The sequence below is a fragment of the Heptranchias perlo genome, chromosome 21 (genome assembly GCF_035084215.1).
Source record: "Heptranchias perlo isolate sHepPer1 chromosome 21, sHepPer1.hap1, whole genome shotgun sequence".
In the NCBI taxonomy this organism is placed as follows: domain Eukaryota; kingdom Metazoa; phylum Chordata; class Chondrichthyes; order Hexanchiformes; family Hexanchidae; genus Heptranchias; species Heptranchias perlo.
Window position 1 is genome coordinate 36285251 of NC_090345.1, and position 21103 is coordinate 36306353.

At 47.9% G+C, this 21103-nt stretch overlaps 1 protein-coding gene across 2 annotated transcripts in view; it reads right to left on the reverse strand.

The window, feature by feature from the left end:
• Positions 1 to 13077, reverse strand: part of tbc1d12b (TBC1 domain family, member 12b) — an 89919-nt gene extending 76842 nt beyond the window's left edge. Inside the window, exon 1 of one of the 2 annotated variants that reach the window (XM_068002469.1) lies at positions 12294 to 13077. In XM_068002469.1, the coding sequence (XP_067858570.1) occupies positions 12294 to 13009 (716 nt within the window). In that variant the 5' untranslated portion in view covers positions 13010 to 13077. The remainder of the gene's footprint in view (positions 1 to 12293) is intronic. The other variant, XM_068002470.1, reaches the window with a different exon arrangement.
• Between the last annotated feature and the right edge of the window lie 8026 nt (positions 13078 to 21103).

The window sequence follows — 21103 nt, forward strand, 5'->3', positions numbered from 1 at the left end:
TACTGCTCTCCTTCATCTCAATCCTATTCTCAGGAGCCATGGGTAACATTTCTATAGTGCTCAAGTACAGAAAAGTCCTGAAGCACTCTAAGAAAAAGGAATGTGAATGCCAAAAGCAAGAGGGAAGAAAGGGGAAATTGAAAATTGTGGGATGGTTAAAGGCACGGTCAGAGTGCTTTGAGGAACTTTTTGAAAATGGGGAGGGAGGAAGCATGCTAGAGGGCCTTGGGACAATTTTCTACATTTAAGGAAGGCACTATATAAATGCAAGTTAATGTTGTAAGATCTGGAGAGGAAGTTTCAGGGGGTGGATTGGTAGTGGATAAAAAAGTGGTCACTAGTGCCAAGAAAGCATGAAACAAGATGTAGTCAGAGTAGCATAGGACATGGTGCAGATGTATGGCTGGACAAGATCACTAAGGTAGGTTGGGACGAGAACATGGAGATATTTGAAAGTGAGGTGGATAATATTAGAAGTCAATTCACCAGGGCATAGGGAGCCAGTAGAACTCGGAAAGGGAAAGGGGGAGAAAGAGAGAAGAGATTGCAGAACTTGGTGCAGATGAGGAAATAGGCCAAAGTATTCTGAATGACTTGTACTCCGTGGAGGGTGGCAGGCTGAAGGATTTGCCTTTAGTTAGACATGAAGTCCATAAGGGCCACACAGTGAAGATAGAGGGTATAAAGGAGAGAGATCAGAGTTGGTGGTGATAAAGAGGACCATGGAGGTGCTTCTGTTCTCCAAGATGATCTTGGAGTAGTGGCAGATTTGGCCGCTGTGGAGGGTGGCAGGCTGCAAATAGAGAACATGCTTGTGAGGAGATCGCTTTAATTCCGCATGCGGAAAATTGAGTGCGGAGAGTCTGATATTGGTAATCGGATGTGTAGAATGGAGGGACTGCTTAGACAGAATCCTGCTGGTGATAGAGACTTTGAAAATATCAATCATGTGTAATGACAAGACGAGAGGTAGACATGTGTGAAGGTGGGTATCAATTGGGAGGGTACAGGGAAATAAGCAGGACAGGACAGTAGGAGATGGAAGTGGGTGCATTCAAGTAGAGGTTGTAGTCACCAATGCAAGTTTGCAGTACAAAGACTGAGGTTGGGCAGGAGGAAGGCAAAGGCACAAGGTGGGGCAGTAGATAAAGGGGATCTTGAAAGAGAAGTTGGAGGGGCAAGAGGGTGAGTTATTCAAATATGGAGAAGGAGCCAGAAGAATAAGGGAATAAGCCAAGGTGGGATCTGAAGACGAGTGCTCAACTGCTAATGCCGCACAATGGATGGGAGATGAGATGGAACATGAAGTCAGTTGGAGCAGCCTCAATGAGGCAGCACAGGTGCAGGAAAATGGGAAGAGGAGGAGATTTGAGAAAGCAGAATAAGGCAGAGAGAGTAACTGCTGAAATGCAATAAGTGACGTATGCATTGAAAAATGCCCAGGTTGAGGAACAGCAAAGCTGCATGACAGTCCAGGAGGGCAATAAGTTGCAGCATGGAGGAAATGCACTTCAGCTAGGGTGTAGCAACAGGTAGAATTGTGCATAGGGTTTGTTGGTTTGGGGGGGGGGGGGGGGGTGCAAGAAAGGTGACAATTATATTGAGAGGTGTTGCATATGTAACCCATCACAAAAACTGTACATAAGCTGCAGTTATCTCGTCAGCTTGCTAGCAAAACTCTGTTTGCACTACCCAACTGCAAATCTGACTCATCCAGCTTTGTGTTTAGACATATTGTATGGCTCTGCTACCTCCCAGAAAATTTTAAAATGTTTTGAGAATACTGGAACCACTCAGACTCAAAACATTGAAATCCATGCACAATTTAAAACCAGCCTCAACACTAACAGCAGTTTATGTCAAACCAGCAAATCAGTAACTCGAGAAAAAATAAAATCACTTGTGTTGCCTGGCTATTCAAACTCAACTCTACAAGGGTTGCCAACTTGCTTCAATCCCCAAAATTTCAGCTGCTTGACTTCATAATCAAATATACAAAACCCAATGTTATAACTAGGGTTTCAGCAAAACACAATAATGGTTGTATAACATTTTCATGCTACTGACACTTAAAATTGTTAAATAAAAAACATTCAGCTATATAATCATAGCCTCTGTCCTTTCAAACTTGGGTTTTCAGTAGGGAGCATTTTGAACTATACAATGCTAGGAAGTAATGGTGTTGCCATTTCTCATATGACTCAGTGAAGCAGTATCATGACAATTTTAAACACTTACGCCAGAACTCCATCTTTATACAAGTACAGTACACAAAAGCAGCTGCACCTGCACATCAACATTCTGCGTCAATCCAAAACCTCTTACTTTCTATAAAACTATTTCCCAAACAAGCTAGAACTCTGGCTTGTACACAAGTTTAAACGCAGAATTAGACATAACTTGGTTACCCAGTACTGATAATAAAGCACAGAGCTTTGGGAAATTTGTTGCCTACTGTTACCCCAGTACAGTTTGTCCAAGTCTTTGTCTTCTCAGCAACCACGAGCATTATCTTCGTCCCCATGTCATCACCAGCTTTTGTGCAAAAAAGCATTCCAGGAATGATTGAACTACAATAATAGAACTTTATTACACTATTAACATGAGAACAGAAAAGATGACCAAAACTGTCTCCGTCAAATATTGTACATTGGTGCTTATAGCCACATAATGTGCTGATACACAGGACAACAGAGAAAGAAATATTGCATCTTCAAAAGAATCTCATACTAGATGATTCTGCTGTAAATAGAGACAGAAATTAGAACTTATAAGGTCCCTACTGTGATTCCCTTTGAGCTGCATTAATGGTGAATTTCATGTGAAATGTCCCACAAGTAAAACAAGTTGCACTGATTTAGATTAAAACATATTAAAGAAAATCAACAGGGGCTTGTAAAAGGACCACATTCTTTGTTTGGTCAACTATAAACGGAAATAAATTTTAGAAACGGCAAACACTGGAAACACACACCTCGGACACAGGGTTTATACCCAAGACATTAACTATCCTTCTTCTCTTCACAGATGCTCCCAAAGCTACTGTGCAATTCCAACATTTTCTGTTTTTTATAAATTGAAACTGCATATTTATACTAGAAAGTTGTCTATCAAAATACCATGGGACACTCCATCAGGATAACAATATTAGAGTATCCATCTGCTAGCATCCAGTATATGTGGGCAAAACTCAGTCAAGCTATTAGTGGGAAGCAGATTGAGAACTGATCAAATAAAATAAAAAGAAATTAGTCAAGAACAGCTACTGTAATAGCAAATTTAAAAAGTGAGCCATCCATTAAAAAAAATTATTTGGACTACATGTTAACAAAATAATGTCCTTTTTTGCTCTTATGGTCCATTTAGTTCATTGTACTTAGCACTGCAATCAAAATTATGAATCACCTTGAAATGAATCACTTCCACTTCCTTTATCCTAATATAATTTATAAAGATATATTTTAAACTTAGCACTATTGAACATAATGCTGAGACAGGAAAAAATATAAATTTTCTTAAAATATGCAACATGTCACAACAACATTTTTTACTCAAAACACAGCTTAGAAAAATATGATTTCAAAACAGCAATCTGGGATATTTCTTTATGAAGGTTACTTATGCAAATATGTATTTGAGGGTACAAAGCTATATACTATGACCGCTTTGACTTTTCATTATCGATCATTGCATCCGTCCGATAGTTCCCACAAGGACTTTAAGGCCCAGTAGTTAAACCAAAATCTGGTATCAAATATAGCTTGAATTGTACTTTTTAAACAAAAGTGGAAGAGTACACAATGGAAGGGGCCACAAGTAAAATGCAATATCCAGAAAGACAAGGTTAACAGTTTTTTTCCCATAGCAATGATCCTGTGAAATCACAACAATTTTCCTAAAAATAATTGAACTTAAATCAATACACTCAAGCCCAAACAGTGGCACAGGCTGAAAAGTACAAATACAGGGATGCTGGCTGAGTAGACATTCAGTACAGTAGTAATTGATAATAAAGACTCTACAAAGGAAGAACTTAAGTCACTCATGCACACTAAACTCAATTTTAGAAACATTAAGTATTATTCTACCCAAATATTCAGTCATTTCATGACATTAGAACCAATAAGCCCCAACAACCAGCATTTCACATGTTTCATTAAGTTAGGCATTTTTAGAAAAGATGAAGTTATTAAACAGGCACGTCCCTTTGAGTGGAGGAAAAGAGAAGCAAGCCATCAGAAAAAGTGATAAATACTTCTCTGACCGAAATACTATTGCCGCATCTTGCGTGAAAGCAGTTTATGGAGACTCATGGCATCTGTTCTCCATAAAGAAACAGTCTTAGCATAATGTATCCAGTTAAGTCCCTCTATATACGGCTGCTACTGAGCAAAGCCAAGATCAGCATCCTTGCTCTAGGATGCTAAGGCCAGCAATGAAATACATGTCAATGAGTTGGCATTGGCAAGAGTAGGTGACTCCCCAGCTTGTACAGAGCTCTTCACATGCATTTCAAGATCAACATCCAGGAGTAAGAAGTATTAATAATGATCTCAGCAGCAGCCAGCTGGATAAGTCATCTCAGTGGGTCTTTTGTGGTCAGGAGATCTGACCTAATTTTGGAAATGTGGAAGTAAACATCTCTTCCCCAAAGCAGGCCTCTTCTGGGGGGCTGGAGAAGAGGCAGTTTCTCCTCTTAATGACAAACCCATCAGATTATAATCACTGAGCAGCCTCTGAAGGGAATATTCCAAACATTCTACACCCATACCACACAACTTAACAAGCACTTGCATAGCTTAAAACGCACTGGGTCAGCAATCAAAGGAACACGCTGCACCATTAATCATAATTAAATATACCTAATTTTGATGGATAGTATAACCAAAATACATTATGAAGACAGAAAGGATGATTTATAGGCACCAACCACAGGTTGCTTGAAACCATTAGGTTGGACTGTGGAACGGTATCACTGCATCAGGAGAAAAGTAACTTACTCTGTGCTTAAAAGTTTGGAGTCCATTGGACTGGTAACAGAGGGAGCAATTTGAGGTGATGAATTATTCCCAAACAATTCATCAGCACATGGATCTACTTGCCATTTCAATTGGATAGCACTGCTCTTTCAATATGGGATTTTGAAGCCATTTATAGCAGTGCTGCGTTTAGAGCAGAGACTCCCAAGAGTTCATTAAGCAAAGCTCCACTGAAATTACCGTTGTTTGCTAGTAACTGCTTTTCAATTAAACAAATGCCACCATTGCAATATTGGGCACATTAAAAGCAGATGTTGCTAACACTGGAGGTTTATTACAGAACAAATCTTTCTATTGAAGACTGTACCAAAGTCCAGATAGAATAGAACTACACTGCTTTTATACTTCCAATCTATTGAGATCAGAATGTAATAATTCACATTTACACAGCACTTTTAACATACAAGATGCCCCAAGACATATTACAAGAGAAATAAAGTAACACAAACCAAGCCATAGGAGGTGACTGAAGGCTAAGCCGAAGAAAGATTTTGATCCTGATAGTTGAAAAGACTCAAGTGTCTCAGGACAATCTCCTTCTGGTTAACAAATGTGTATTAGTCAACAGCAGAAAAAAAGCACTCAATTTGAGCATTAATTGGCATCAATTCATAAACTCCTCATATAAATTAGATTACGAAAAAACTCCTGCACTTGTCCAATCAGGATATTTTCTCAGATTGTACTAAGCTGTCAATGATATATGGTGACATTTGCACTCCATCTGGCCATAACCACACCTACAAGTGATAGATGGTGTTATTGGATGAGAGGCAGGAAAATATTCCACTTCATGACAGTAAAATCGTCCCTCACAGCAGGCACAAAGATATTTCTTCATTACAAGACAGTGTAACAAGGTGGATCTATTTCTTTTACTTCTCTACATGAGTTAATTCAAAACAACAAGATATCAAATGCCCCATAACCCATAATTAGTAGGACATCTGGATTTCTTGAAATAATAGAACTATTGTACAATAACACCATTGTTTAATTTACAGGTTTACAGTATGTTTTTTTAAAACTGGTTGAAGATCAAGGCATTTTAAGCATAATTTTAAAAATTAAACAGAAATAAGATGGCTTACCGTTACAGAAAATGGAGAGGTAGGAGGCAGCTACCGACCATTTTTAGTTTATCACAGTGTAATCATTAGGATTTCACTAAAAAATAACAGTGGGTGTGTGACATTTTCATACAATGCTCACCTAGACCGCACACTCTGTTGTAATAATATAATTTTGATTTTGCCCATCCAAACTTGGTCAGTGTCAGGAGAGCCTTTTCAGATGCATATTGAGTTGAAGTACCAGTGCTGGTTGTGGAGGGGACAATTTGAAGTGATGAATTAAAAGCATCACACAAATGGGAGAACATTAAAGGCTTCAGTGAAAATTTTCCAATCAGCTTGGTGACAGCAATGCAAGAAACAAACTTTAGGTCAGAAAAATCTGTTCTATTTAAAAAATTATGAAAATCTTGAGCTTTTGAGTATACATATTTCATCAGGTCAGGGGATGAAACAATTCTACTTTCTAGTATCCCACAGCAATGAACATTCCCAGGTGCACAAAAAAAAGTGTCTTCTACTTGTCCCAACATCAGCACAGTGAGCATTCTTACTGCACCAGTATAATATGTGCCATCTTTGTGGCCACTCAAGTAAGCTTATCAATTTAACATCAATCTGTGCAATGGACCCATGCCCATTAGATTACAGTTCAGACAGCCTAATTTAGTTAAACCTTTTTGGCTGTTAAGAGTATAAATTCATCCATTAACAAGTGGATTCAAACCCAGGTGGCAGGGATAAATGTGTACAAAACCACTTAGCCACCCAACTCCTTGTTCTATTTCAAATCTGTTAGAACACCTTTAGGCTACCGCGATCACTACAGATTATTTACCCTCAACCCAGATATTTTCACAGTACACCAGTGAAAACAAATATGCACATTTCAGTGCTGGAAATAAGGCAGTAGCTGAAATAAGACAGTCACTGCAGTAAAAAGCACTGGCCCACTATAAAGTAAAAAAATTGTAATTTCAGTACTTTATGGACAAATACCCACTATCGGTGTTTTCTATAAAGCAAGTACAAGAAACTTCCTGCAGAAAAATGCACAGAACAAACATTGGATTTTGTTCACTAATCCATCAGTGCATCATAAACATAGAAAATAGGAGCAAGAGTAGGCCATTCGGCCCTGCTCCGCCATTCAAAATGATCATGGCTGATTGTCTAACTCAGTACCCTGTTCCTGCTTTTTCCCCAAATCCCTTGATCCCTTTAGCACTAAAAAAAAATCTATCTCCTTCTTGAATACATCTAATGACTTGGCCTCCACAGCCTTCTGTGGTAGAGAATTCCACAGGTTCTCCACCCTCTGAGTGAAGAAATTTCTCCTCATCTCGGTTCTAAATGGCATACCCCGTATCCTGAGACTGTGACCCCTGGTTCTGGACTCCCCAGCCATCAGGAACATCCTCCCTACATCTAGTCTATCTAGTCCTGTTAGAATTTTATATGTTTCCATGAGATCACCGCTCATTCTTCTAAACTCTAGTGAATATAGGCCTAGTCGACCCAATCTCTCCTCATACATCAGTCCTGCCATCCCAGGAATCAGTCTGGTAAACCTTTGTTGCACTCCCTCCATGGCAAGGACATCCTCAGATAAGGAGACCAAAACTGCAAACAATACTCCAGATGTGGTCTCACCAAGGCCCTGTACAACTGCAGTAAGACATCCCTGTTCCTCTACTCAAATCCTCTTGCAATGAACGCCAACATACCATTCGCCTTCCTAACTCTTTGCTGCACCTGAATGCTCGCTTTCAGCGACTGGTGTACAAGGACACCCAGGTGTCTCTGCACCCCCCTTTTTCCCAATCTGTCACCATTCAGATAATAATGTCTCTGTTTTTACAACCAAAGTGGATAACTTCACATTTATCCACATTATACTGCATCTATGTTCTTGCCCACTCACCCAACTTGTCTAAATCACATTGGAGCCTCTTTGCATCCTCCTCACAGCTCACATTCCACCCCAGCTTTGTGTCATCTGCAAACTTGGAAATGTTTCATTCAGTTCCCTCATCCAAATCATTGATATATATTGTGAATAGCTGGGGACCAAGCACTGATCCCTGAGGTACCCAACTAGTGAAGAGGAGAGAGACTCCGCAGAGGGAGTAGTCTCTCACCACTCCCGTCTGATACCACATATAAGTGTGCATATATTTTAATAAATAATGACATTCAACACTCAAGAAACCAGTAGATAGAGTTGGGAATTGATTGTACTTGCCTTTCAAAAACTGTCATACCACAGTATTCTCATTGTTGCTATCAGTGATTTTCAATACCAAATTCATATCAAAAAATAAAAACTTGCAGAAACAGACTTGAATACAAAGTAACCCAGAGCACAGAATCGGTTTTCAAAGATATTATATGTATTTTAATTTTAACATCTCTGCTCAATAATTTTTTGCTTTTCAAATATTGGTTACTGTAATTTATAAATTATTTGGTGCTGCAGCTTTCAGCCTACTAAATGTTTGATTATGGATATAGGATTGCAAGATGTAACATCATGCCTTGCCTCTCTGTTCAAACAGATTGGGTAGCAAGACCAGTGTTCAATCCCCTGCTTCTACTGTTACACCACTGCCAAGCTCCAACACCAACAACAGATTGAAAGGATGACAATCCGTTAGCATTTAGTGGGAACTAGAAGCTTGATATAACACACTGCTCTTAGACAGCATTTTGCAAAGAACTCATTTGTAGCCATTTTTCCATATGTTTTTGAACTTCTGACGAGTGTCAGACATCTTTGATCAACAAATTCTTAAACTACAGACAAATGTTCTTCTTTTAGTTGGTGGTGGTTGGGGAGGGAAGGGCACAGATATTTGCACATTTAGTGGAAACAAACCCGATGTCCTATAATATTTTATTATAAATCAATTGCTTTACAAAAAGATATGGAACATAACTAATTATTTTCACATCATCTCAAAACTTTTAGTTTGGTAAAAACATGTTTTGACAACAGTAGGTGGCTCAAAATAAAAACAGCCAGCGGATGCTGGGATGTGTGGTCATAAAACTATAAACAAATAAAACTTCAAGATAAATATTTCTGCATGGCAGCTAAAATCAACTGAATTATTGCTCCAAAAAGTGCTCACTTGTTGTTCAATTGAAAAATGATGAAAAACAAAATGGACAGCAGCAAAAGCTGAACAGTTCTCAATATAAAAGGCATAAAAATTAGGTTTGGCTCATGTGCTCATTTTTCTGACACCTGCTTCTCTGACATAGGGATTACACTAAATAAAGAACATCTACCAGGGACTCATTTACTTAGAAAGAGATCAACTACAACAACTTGCATTTATATAGCACCTTTATCGTAGTAAAATGCCCAAAGGCGCTTCACAGAAACACTATCAAACAAAATTTGACACCAAGCCCATATGGAGATATTAGGACAGGTGACTAAAAGCTTGATCAAAAAGGTAGGTTTTAAGGAGCATCTTAAAAAGGAGAGAGAGGTAGAGGGATTTAGGGAGGGAATTCCAGAGCTTAGGGCAGAGGTAGCTGAAAGCACGGCCACCAATTGTGCAGCGATTAAAATAGGGGATGCCCAAGAGGTCAAGTGTAGGGTGTGCACTTAAAGTGACCAGTTATGTCTATACTAAACAGCAGTGTTTAACAAAGGATCTCACTGGTGAAAATAGGTACCTTTCCCACCTGTACGTGAAACAGAGCTCTGTAATGTACCTCTCTAACCCAGTGCTCTTCACAGAGTGAGCACACTACCCTTGTTGAATTTTACCAATAAATGTTTTCCCCCTTTTGTGTTTCTGAATATCTCACCTTGCCTAGCCAAAAAGATGGGCTGGCAACCCGCACTTAAGTACCTGCCCTTCAGGCCATGTACTAACAAGGTAATCCAGAGTGGACTTGAGTGACGAGCTCCAATTTTCTCCATTTCTTGTATGGATGCATCTGACAACTGTTTAACATCTCCCCAACAGCACAGCCAACAAGCCTGCTGCATAAGGAATTGCAGTTATTAACCCACATCCTGATACTTTGATACAAAAAACAGTGGCCCTCATGCACTGCACCACCTCACCTCCTTTTAACACCCTAGAATTTTATGAGAAAATACACATTTGAAAGACATTTGAGTTAATGAATAGTTTCTTATGCCACTAAAGGGATAGAGCAATCTAGGCTATGGGCACCTGCACAACTGAGTGTTCCATCGTCACCCAACATGTCTTGGGCCACGCAGATCGGATTCTCTGTTTTCCCAAGCATGAGATGGTCCCACAAAATGCTCCCATCTAGTGGCCCAACAGAGAACTGTCACACTTCACCCACTGATGTGAGATTGTTGAAGCTGGGGGAAAAAACTCAAACCCTCTGCAAAAGGTGTCAGGATGCCCATTATAAACAACTTTTAAATTTACAGATTAAAATGAACATGAAAATATTTCACAGAATCATTCAACCCACCGTGCAGGTGCCGGCTCAAAGAGCTACCGATAAGTCCCGCTCTCCTTTTCTTTCCCCATAGTGCTGCAAATTTTTCAATTTTAAGTAGATACACAATTCCCTTTTGAAAGTTACTATTGAATCTGCTTCCAATATCCTTTGAGGCAGTGCATTCCTGATCATCATAACTCACCAAATAAAAAAAATTTTTTCCCCTGGATTTTTTTGCCAATTATTTTAAATCTGTCTCCTCTGGTTACTGACCCTTCTGCCAGTGGAAACAGTTTCACCCCATCTACTCTATCAAAACCCCTGAGAATTTTTAACACCTCTATTAAATCTCCCCTTAACCTCCTGTGCTTTAAGGAGAACAACCCCAGCTTCTCTAGTCTCTCCAGATAACTCAAACCCCTCATCCCTGGTACCATTCTAGTAAATCTCCAATGCACCCTCTCCAAGGCCTTGACATCCTTCCTAAAGTGTGGTGCCCAGAATTGGTCACAATACTCCAGCTCAGGTCTAAACAGTGATTTATAAAGGTTTAGCATAACATCCTTGCTTTTGAACTCTATGCCTCTATTTATAAAGCCAAGGATCCCATGTGCTTTTTTTTAAAAAAACAACTTTATAAACTTGTCCTGCCACCTTCAAAGATTTGTGTATGTGAACCCCCAGGTATGTCTGTTCCTGCACCCTCTAAAATTGTGCCATTTAGTTTAAACTGCCTTATAGTCAATTTTCCTTCCAAAATGCATCACATTTAATTAAGTTCTAAAATTAAATATATGCCAAAGATAAGTAAATGTTCAAATGTTTTGGAGTTGGATTCACTAACATTTAAACAGCAGGCACCCAAATTCACTTTATAAACTGCACTAATTAGATTTGTAAAGTCGAGAACTGTATCTTTCTCCTTATTGTAGATGAAGGAATCTAGGAATATTTTCAACAAAATTGTTACATACCATCTATAAACCGTCTTTTATTAAACAAGAGCATATAGAAAGCACTGCTGGTGGAAGGAGTGATGCTTTATACATACTTGTAAATTAACATTTAACAATGTACTTTTGGAAAAGAGGTAACCAAAAAACATTTGGTTCACAGGGGAAAGAGAAGATACTGTTCCTTATACAACTTTGCTAAAATGCGAAAACTACATCTTGTTGGAAATCTGGGGTTCAAATACGGTGACTCCATAATAGAAGAATGAAGACGCAACGTTGAAAACAACGATCTTGTGATGAGAACTCCATTCACTCTAGCCGTGTAAACGAACATTTGTACCTACCACGCCTTGTATCTAGTTACAATTAGCCTAACACAGAAATACAACTTACGATTTACTGAGAAAAGACAAGAAAAATACTCACATTTGAAACAACCTAAAACAAATATCATTAGATTTTCCACAAGAAAAGCTCATTCTTAGCCCTGCCCAGGTTCAAGTTATTGTTTTTTCCCCCCCCCAGCAGATGTGCAATCAAAACAAACAGGGCACTGTTTTTTTTTCTGCTTTATTTTAAATATTCCTGATCACTAATTGTGGGAAAACTTTCCAGCGGTGTTTTAGTAACTCACTGCTACTGAAGTAACCAGAGGTCGTGTGGTTGCTAAGTTTTACCGGGCTTATGCCGGGTTGTTGATGCCAGTGAGAGCAGTGCTGGGTGCACGGTTCGCCCTTTGAAGGGTCTTCACCTGCAGTGACGGCCAAGCCTCGACAATTTACCTGCTGATGTAGTCGGCGATGCCGAGTTTCTTGGGCTTGGCCCCCTCGTCGCTCGGTAGTGTCGGTGCCGGGGAGTCGAGCCCGTCCGCCAGCTGCTCGGGTGCGCTCTGCCTCCGATTGAAGGAGTTCCTCGAATTCAGACTGACGTCCATGAACTCCAGCACGGTCGTGTCAGCGGGGCCGGGCTCGGCCTCGGCCTCGGGCCCGGGGCTGTCGGGATCCGGGCTGGCAGTATCCTCGCCGCTGGTATCGTCAGTCCTGAGCCCCGGGGAAGGAGCAAAGGGGGAGCCGCCCTCCCGGTTACTGAGTCCATCGGGCCCGGGCGTGGAGGTAGTGGTGGTGGGAGTGTTAGTGTTTGGTTCCCTCGGGGGGGAGGAGGAGGAGGAGGACGACACGGAGAGCGAAGAGGCCGAGGAGGAGGATCCGGAGCCCCCGCCGCCGCCCGGAGCCAGCGGGCTGGAGGCCGGGCTCTCGCTCCGCACAACCCCCGGGGAGCCGGGAGGAGCGGGCTGGAGCGCGGCGCTGTCACCGCCCGCGTCTCGCTGCTTCGCCGCCTCCCCCATGGAGCAGCAGCCGTTGAAGACGTCCCCTAAGGCGGGGTCGGTGCGGGTGTGGAAGCGGGCCGTGGCCGTGGCCGTGACCGCGGCCGCTCTTTGTGTGTCGGGGCCCCGCAGGCAGCTCTCATGGTTACTGTGGAGATAAATCATTCCCGACATGAAGCGCCCGCTGGACTGCACTGGGCTCGGCTACAGCCGGGTCCTGCCGCCCGTGCGCACCGGAACTGCTGCCGCGCTCTCAGGAACCGGAAATGGAGAGAGGGGGAGGTGGTGATGACGGTGCGGCAGGAGGAGGCGGGACTTGTCTGGCCGTCAGGTGACCAAGTGGAAGCTGCCGGGGCCCGGGGTCTCCATCACAAGCTGCAGGGCCCGGGGTCTCCATCACAAGCTGCAGGGCCCCGGGGTCTCCATCACAAGCTCCCCAGGGTCTCCATCACAAGCTGCAGGGCCCGGGGTCTCCATCACAAGCTCCCCAGGGTCTCCATCACAAGCTGCAGGGCCCGGGGTCTCCATCACAAGCTGCAGGGCCCCGGGGTCTCCATCACAAGCTGCAGGGCCCGGGGTCTCCATCACAAGCTGCAGGGCCCCGGCGTCTCCATCACAAGCTGCAGGGCCCGGGGTCTCCATCACAAGCTGCAGGGCCCGGGGTCTCCATCACAAGCTGCAGGGCCCGGGGTCTCCATCACAAGCTGCAGGGCCCCGGGGTCTCCATCACAAGCTGCAGGGCCCGGGGTCTCCATCACAAGCTGCAGGGCTCGGGGTCTCCATTACAAGCTGCCGGGCCCCGGGGTGTCCATCACAAGCTGCAGGGCCCGGGGTCTCCATCACAAGCTGCAGGGCCCCGGGGTGTCCATCACAAGCTGCAGGGCCCGGGGTCTCCATCACAAGCTGCAGGGCCCGGGGTCTCCATCACAAGCTGCCGGGGCCCGGGGTCTCCATCACAAGCTGCAGGGCCCCGGGGTGTCCATCACAAGCTGCAGGGCCCGGGGTCTCCATCACAAGCTGCAGGGCCCGGGGTCTCCATCACAAGCTGCCGGGGCCCGGGGTCTCCATCACAAGCTGCCGGGGCCCGGGGTCTCCATCACAAGCTCCCCGGGGTCTCTAACTCAAGCTGCCGGGCCCCAGGGTCTCCATCACAAGCTGCCGGGCCCCAGGGTCTCCATCACAAGCTGCCAGGCCCCGGGGTCTCCATCACAAGCTGCCGGGGCCCGGGGTCTCCAGCACAAGCTGCCGGGGCCCGGGGTCTCCAGCACAAGCTCCCCGGGGTCTCTAACTCAAGCTGCCGGGCCCCAGGGTCTCCATCACAAGCTGCCGGGCCCCAGGGTCTCCATCACCAGCTGCCGGGGCCCGGGGTCTCCAGCACAAGCTGCGGCGGCCCGGGGTGTCCATCACAAGCTGCCGGGGCCCGGGGTCTCCATCACAAGCTGCAGGGCCCGGGGTCTCTAGCACAAGCTGCAGGGCCCGGGGTCTCCAGCACAAGCTGCAGGGCCCGGGGTGTCCAGCACAAGCTGCCGGGGCCCGGGGTCTCCATCACAAGCTGCCGGGCCCCGGGGTCTCCAGCACAAGCTGCCGGGGCCCGGGGTGTCCAGCACAAGCTGCAGGGCCCGGGGTCTCCATCACAATCTGCAGGGCCCTGGGGTCTCCATCACAAGCTGCAGGGCCCGGGGTCTCCAGCACAAGCTGCCGGGGCCCGGGGTCTCCATCACAAGCTGCAGGGCCCGGGGTCTCCATCACAAGCTGCAGGGCCCGGGGTCTCCATCACAAGCTGCCGGGGCCCGGGGTCTCCATCACAAGCTGCAGGGCCCGGGGTCTCCATCACAAGCTGCCGGGGCCCGGGGTCTCCATCACAAGCTGCCGGGGCCCGGGGTCTCCATCACAAGCTGCCGGGGCCCGGGGTCTCCATCACAAGCTGCCGGGGCCCGGGGTCTCCATCACAAGCTGCAGGGCCCCGGGGTCTCCATCACAAGCTGCAGGGCCCCGGGGTCTCCATCACAAGCTGCAGGGCCCGGGGTCTCCATCACAAGCTGCCGGGGCCCGGGGTCTCCATCACAAGCTCCCCGGGGTCTCTAACTCAAGCTGCCGGGCCCCAGGGTCTCCATCACAAGCTGCCGGGGCCCGGGGTCTCCATCACAAGCTGCAGGGCCCGGGGTCTCCATCACAAGCTGCCGGGGCCCGGGGTCTCCATCACAAGCTGCCGGGGCCCGGGGTCTCCATCACAAGCTGCCGGGGCCCGGGGTCTCCATCACAAGCTGCCGGGGCCCGGGGTCTCCATCACAAGCTGCAGGGCCCCGGGGTCTCCATCACAAGCTGCAGGGCCCCGGGGTCTCCATCACAAGCTGCAGGGCCCGGGGTCTCCATCACAAGCTGCCGGGGCCCGGGGTCTCCATCACAAGCTCCCCGGGGTCTCTAACTCAAGCTGCCGGGCCCCGGGGTCTCCATCACAAGCTGCAGGGCCCGGGGTCTCCATCACAAGCTGCAGGGCCCGGGGTCTCCATCACAAGCTGCCGGGGCCCGGGGTCTCCATCACAAGCTGCAGGGCCCGGGGTCTCCATCACAAGCTGCCGGGGCCCGGGGTCTCCAGCACAAACTGCCGGGCCCGGGGTCTCCATCACAAGCTGCAGGGCCCGGGGTCTCCATCACAAGCTGCCGGGCCCCGGGGTCTCCATCACAAGCTGCCGGGGCCCGGGGTGTCCAGCACAAGCTGCCGGGCCCCGGGGTCTCCATCACAAGCTGCTGGGGCCCGGGGTGTCCATCACAAGCTGCAGGGCCCCGGGGTCTCCATCACAAGCTGCAGGGCCCGGGGTCTCCAGCACAAGCTGCCGGGGCCCGGGGTCTCCAGCACAAGCTGCCGGGGCCCGGGGTCTCCATCACAAGCTGCAGGGCGCGGGGTCTCCATCACAAGCTGCCGGGGCCCGGGGTGTCCAGCACAAGCTGCCGGGCCCGGGGTCTCCATCACAAGCTGCAGGGCCCGGGGTCTCCATCACAAGCTGCCGGGGCCCGGGGTCTCCATCACAAGCTGCCGGGGCCCGGGGTCTCCAGCACAAGCTGCAGGGCCCGGGGTCTCCATCACAAGCTGCTGGGGCCCGGGTTCTCCATCACAAGCTGCAGGGCCCCGGGGTCTCCAGCACAAGCTGCAGGGCCCGGGGTCTCCATCACAAGCTGCCGGGGCCCGGGGTCTCCAGCACAAGCTGCAGGGCCCCGGGGTCTCCAGCACAAGCTGCAGGGCCCGGGGTCTCCATCACAAGCTGCCGGGGCCCGGGGTCTCCATCACAAGCTCCCCGGGGTCTCCATCACAAGCTACCGGGGCCCGGGGTCTCCAGCACAAGCTGCCGGGCCCCGGGGTCTCCATCACAAGCTGCTGGGGGCCGGGGTCTCCAGCACAAGCTGCAGGGCCCCGGTGTCTCCAGCACAAGCTGCAGGGCCCGGGGTCTCCATCACACGCTGCAGGGCCCCGGGGTCTCCAGCACAAGCTGCAGGGCCCGGGGTCTCCATCACAAGCTGCAGGGCCCGGGGTCTCCAGCACAAGCTGCAGTGCCCGGGGTCTCCATCACAAGCTGCCGGGGCCCGGGGTCTCCATCACAAGCTGCAGGGCCCGGGGTCTCCATCACAAGCTGCAGGGCCCGGGGTCTCCAGCACAAGCTGCCGGGCCCCGGGGTCTCCATCACAAGCTGCCGGGGTCTCCAGCACAAGCTGCCAGGCCCCGGGGTCTCCATCACAAGCTGCCGGGGCCCGGGGTCTCCAGCACAAGCTGCCGGGGCCCGGGGTCTCCATCACAAGCTGCCGGGGCCCGGGGTCTCCAGCACAAGCTGCCAGGGCCCGGGGTCTCCATCACAAGCTGCCGGGGCCCGGGGTCTCCATCACAAGTTGCAGGGCCCGGGGTCTCCATCACAAGTTGCAGGGACCGGGGTCTCCATCACAAGCTGCAGGGCCCGGGGTCTCCATCACAAGCTGCCGGGGCCCGGGGTCTCCATCACAAGCTGCAGGGCCCGGGGTCTCCAGCACAAGCTGCAGGGCCCCGGGGTCTCCAGCACAAGCTGCAGGGCCCGGGGTCTCCATCACAAGCTGCAGGGCCCGGGGTCTCCATCACAAGCTGCAGGGCCCGGGGTCTCCAGCACAAGCTACAGGGCCCGGGGTCTCCATCACAAGCTGCCGGGGCCCGGGGTCTCCATCACAAGCTGCAGGGCCCGGGGTCTCCAGCACAAGCTGCCAGGCCCCGGGGTCTCCATCACAAGCTGCCGGGGCCCGGGGTCTCCAGCACAAGCTGCAGGGCCCAGGGTCTCCATCACAAGCTGCCCGGGGTCTCCATCACAAGCTGCCAGGCCCCGGGGTCTCCATCACAAGCTGCCGGGGCCCGGGGTCTCCAGCACAAGCTGCCGTGGCCCGGGGTCTCCAGCACAAGCTGCCGGGGCCCGGGGTCTCCATCACAAGCTGCCGGGGCCCGGGGTCTCCAGCACAAGCTGCCGGGGCCCGGGGTCTCCATCACAAGCTGCCGGGGCCCGGGGTCTCCATCACAAGTTGCAGGGCCCGGGGTCTCCATCACAAGTTGCAGGGCCCGGGGTCTCCATCACAAGCTGCAGGGCCCGGGGTCTCCATCACAAGCTGCCGGGGCCCGGGGTCTCCATCACAAGCTGCCGGGGCCCGGGGTCTCCATCACAACCTGCAGGGCCCGGGGTCTCCAGCACAAGCTGCAGGGCCCGGGGTCTCCAGCACAAGCTGCAGGGCCCGGGGTCTCCAGCACAAGCTGCAGGGCCCGGGGTCTCCATCACAAGCTGCCGGGGCCCGGGGTCTCCATCACAAGCTGCCGGGGCCCGGGGTCTCCTTCACAAGCTGCAGGTCCCGGGGTCTCCATCACAAGCTGCAGGGCCCGGGGTCTCCAGCACAAGCTGCAGGGCCCCGGGGTCTCCATCACAAGCTGCAGGGCCTGGGGTCGCCAGCACAAGCTGCAGGGCCCGGGGTCTCCAGCACAAGCTGCCGGGGCCCGGGGTCTCCAGAACAAGCTGCAGGGCCCCGGGGTCTCCAGCACAAGCTGCAGGGCCCCGGGGTCTCCAGCACAAGCTGCATGGCCCTGGGGTCTCCAGCACAAGCTGCAGGGCCCCGGGGTCTCTAGCACAAGCTGCAGGGCCCGGGGTCTCCAGAACAAGCTGCTGGGCCCCCAGGTCATGATCCAGAAGAGCCCTCCCACCCTCAGCCAGGAAAAATGGTGCCTATGGACGTTGCCTGTGCTGGGACTTTGGGCGAGTCACTGCCTTCAGTGGCATTAATTCATTGCCCTCGCCCCTGAACTGTGCGCCAATCTCAGTCCCAAGGAGTTTCCCACCTTCTGTGCTTGTAACCTGATTTTAAGCCGTTTGTTAGACTTGCCCGTTTAATCTCGACGACATTTTGCCTTGTAATTTTTTAAATTTCAAAATATACTTTATTTCATTGAATTTAAAGGTACACACAGTTCGAAGTAAATTTCACAATTCCAAACCAGTACATTACAAACCAAGAACACCACAGATCGTACACAAAACAATCTCATTATTACAATTCAAACATAGTATTTCTTATGACTCATGTTGTATAATACCCATAGAGCCTTTGCGTAGGTACGCCTCAGTGCGTCCTGCAGCACATACTCCTGGACCTTGGAGTGTGCCAGTTGGCAACACTCGGTCGTGGACAGCTCCTTCAGCTGGAAGACCAGCAGGTTTCGGGTGGACCCAAGCTGATAATTTCACAGCGAGGGAAACCAGGTATCTGGGAACTGATTGAACCGAGCAAGCAACTGTGGATCTCCTTAATCAATTAGTTTGAATGCTTGTGAAATGAACAGCACAAGGACTCAATGTCAAATTAAGTACAGAACAAGAAATAAAGAGAGGGAAAGAAAGATTGGATGAAGAGGGAGAGAAAAAGGAGACAGAAAGGAAAAGTTAAAAAAAAATTAAGTTAGCATTTTTAAAATCTCCTTTTACCAAAACCTAAAGGAACGAGACTCCACACTTGTAATAGTTAATTTTCAGTGCCAGAGAGGTTCATTGGCAGTAATTGACACTTAACACATCGTTAAAAGAACCTCTTGACAGCTAATCCAAGCTTAATTAAATATTCACGGACTCTAAATTGCTCCAAGACAGGCTCTTTGCATCACATCAGACCAGCTCTAACTTCCTGTGGCGAATTTAGTTTGTATCTACCGTGCAAATATAGCAACTTTAAGCTATTCATTGGTGAGTCAGTCAGCAAGATGCCTTTTTCGCGAAGCTAACTGCAGAGTGGCGCATCTCGGACAGTAGCTTTTGGATTTTCAGGCTTAACCGCGCATCTGCCCTCGCATGAAGTTGCTGTAGCATTTGCGTATAAATAACGGCGAGCACCATTAGCCTTGCCATTATTTTGAGAGCAAATTATGGGCCAATACTAGAACATAGATTCATTTTTGTGGAGTTTGTCAAACATGTACAGCCCTAAGAATTCTACATACGAACATTACAAATAGGAGCAGGAGTAGGCCATATGGCCCCTTGAGCCTGCTCCACCATTCAATCAGATCATGACTGATCTTCGACCTCAACTCCACTTTCCCGCCCTATCCCCATATCCCTTGATTCCCTTAGTGTCCAAAAATCTATCGATCTCAGTCTTGAATATACTCAATGACTGAGCATGCGCAGCCCTCTGGGGTAGAGAATTCCAAAGATTCACAACCCTCTGAGTGTAGAAATTTTTCCTCATCTCGGTCCTAAATGGCCGACCCCTTATCTTGAGATTAACCCCTAGTTCTAGACCCCCCCCAACCAGGGGAAACAGCCTCTCAGCGTCTACCCTGTCAAGCCCTCTAAAAATTTTATATGTTTCAATGAGACCATCTCTCATTCTTCTGAACTCCAGAGAATATCGGCCCATTCTACTCAATCTCTCCTCATAGGTCAACCCTCTGATCCCAGGTATCAATCTAGTGTACCTTTGTTGCAACCCCTCTAAGGCAAGTATATCCTTCCTTAGGAAAGGAGACCAAATCTGTACACAGTACTCCAGATGTGGTCTCACCAGAGCCCTATATAATTGCAGCAAGACCTCCTTACTCTTATACTCCAACCTCCTTACAATAAAGGCGAACATACCATTTGCCTTCCTAATTGCTTGCTTGCTGTGCCTGCATGTTAACTTTCTGTGATTCGTGTACAAGGACACCCAAATCCCACTGACTACCAACATTTCTTAGTCTCTCACCTTTTAAAAAAAATTCTGCTTTTTTAATCTTCCCAGCAAAGTGGAAAATTTCACATTTTCCCACATTATACTCCATCTGTCACCTTCTTGCCCTCTCACTTAACCTGTTTATATCTCTTTGCAGCCTCTTGACGTCCCTCACAGCTTACTTTCCTACCTAGCTTTGTATCGTCAGCAAACTTGGATACATTACACTCTGTCCCCTCATCTAAGTCATTGATATATATTGTAAACAGCTGAGGCCCAAGCACTGATCCTTGCAGCACCCCACTAGTTACAATCTGCCAACCCAAAAATGATCCATTTATCCCTACTCTCTGTTTTCTTTAACCAATCCTCAATCCATGCTAATATATTATCCCCAATCCCATGAGCCCTAATCATGTGTGGCACCTTATCGAACGCCTTTTGAAAATTCAAATATACTACATTCATTGGTTCCCGTTATCTACCCTGCTAGTTACACCCTCAAAAAACGCTAATAGATTTGTCAAACACGACTTCCCTTTCAAAAAAACAATGTTGTTTCTGCCTAATCATATTATGATTTTTTAAATGCCCTGTTACCACATCCTTGATTCTAGCATTTTCCCTACTACTGATGTCAGGCTAACTGGCCTATAGTTCTCTGTTTTCCTTCTCCCTCCTTTCTTGAATAGCGGGGTTACATTTGCTAACTTCCAATCTACAGGAACCATTTCGAAATCTCGGGAATTCTGGAAGGTCAAAACCAATACATCCACTATCTTTGCAGCCACCTCTTTTAAAACCCTAGGATGTCGGCCATCAGGTCCAGGGGATTTGTCGGCTTTTAGTCCCATTAATTTCTCCAGTACTTTTTCTTTACTAATCTTAATTGCTATAAGTTCCCCACTCTCATTAGACCCTTGGTTCCCCACTGTTTCCCGGATGTATTTTGTGTCCTATTCCCCATTATAATTTCTCCTGTCTCTGCCTCTAAGGGACCCATGTTTACTTTCGCTAATCTCTTCCTTTTTACATATTTGTAGAAGCTCTTACAATCTGTTTTTATAT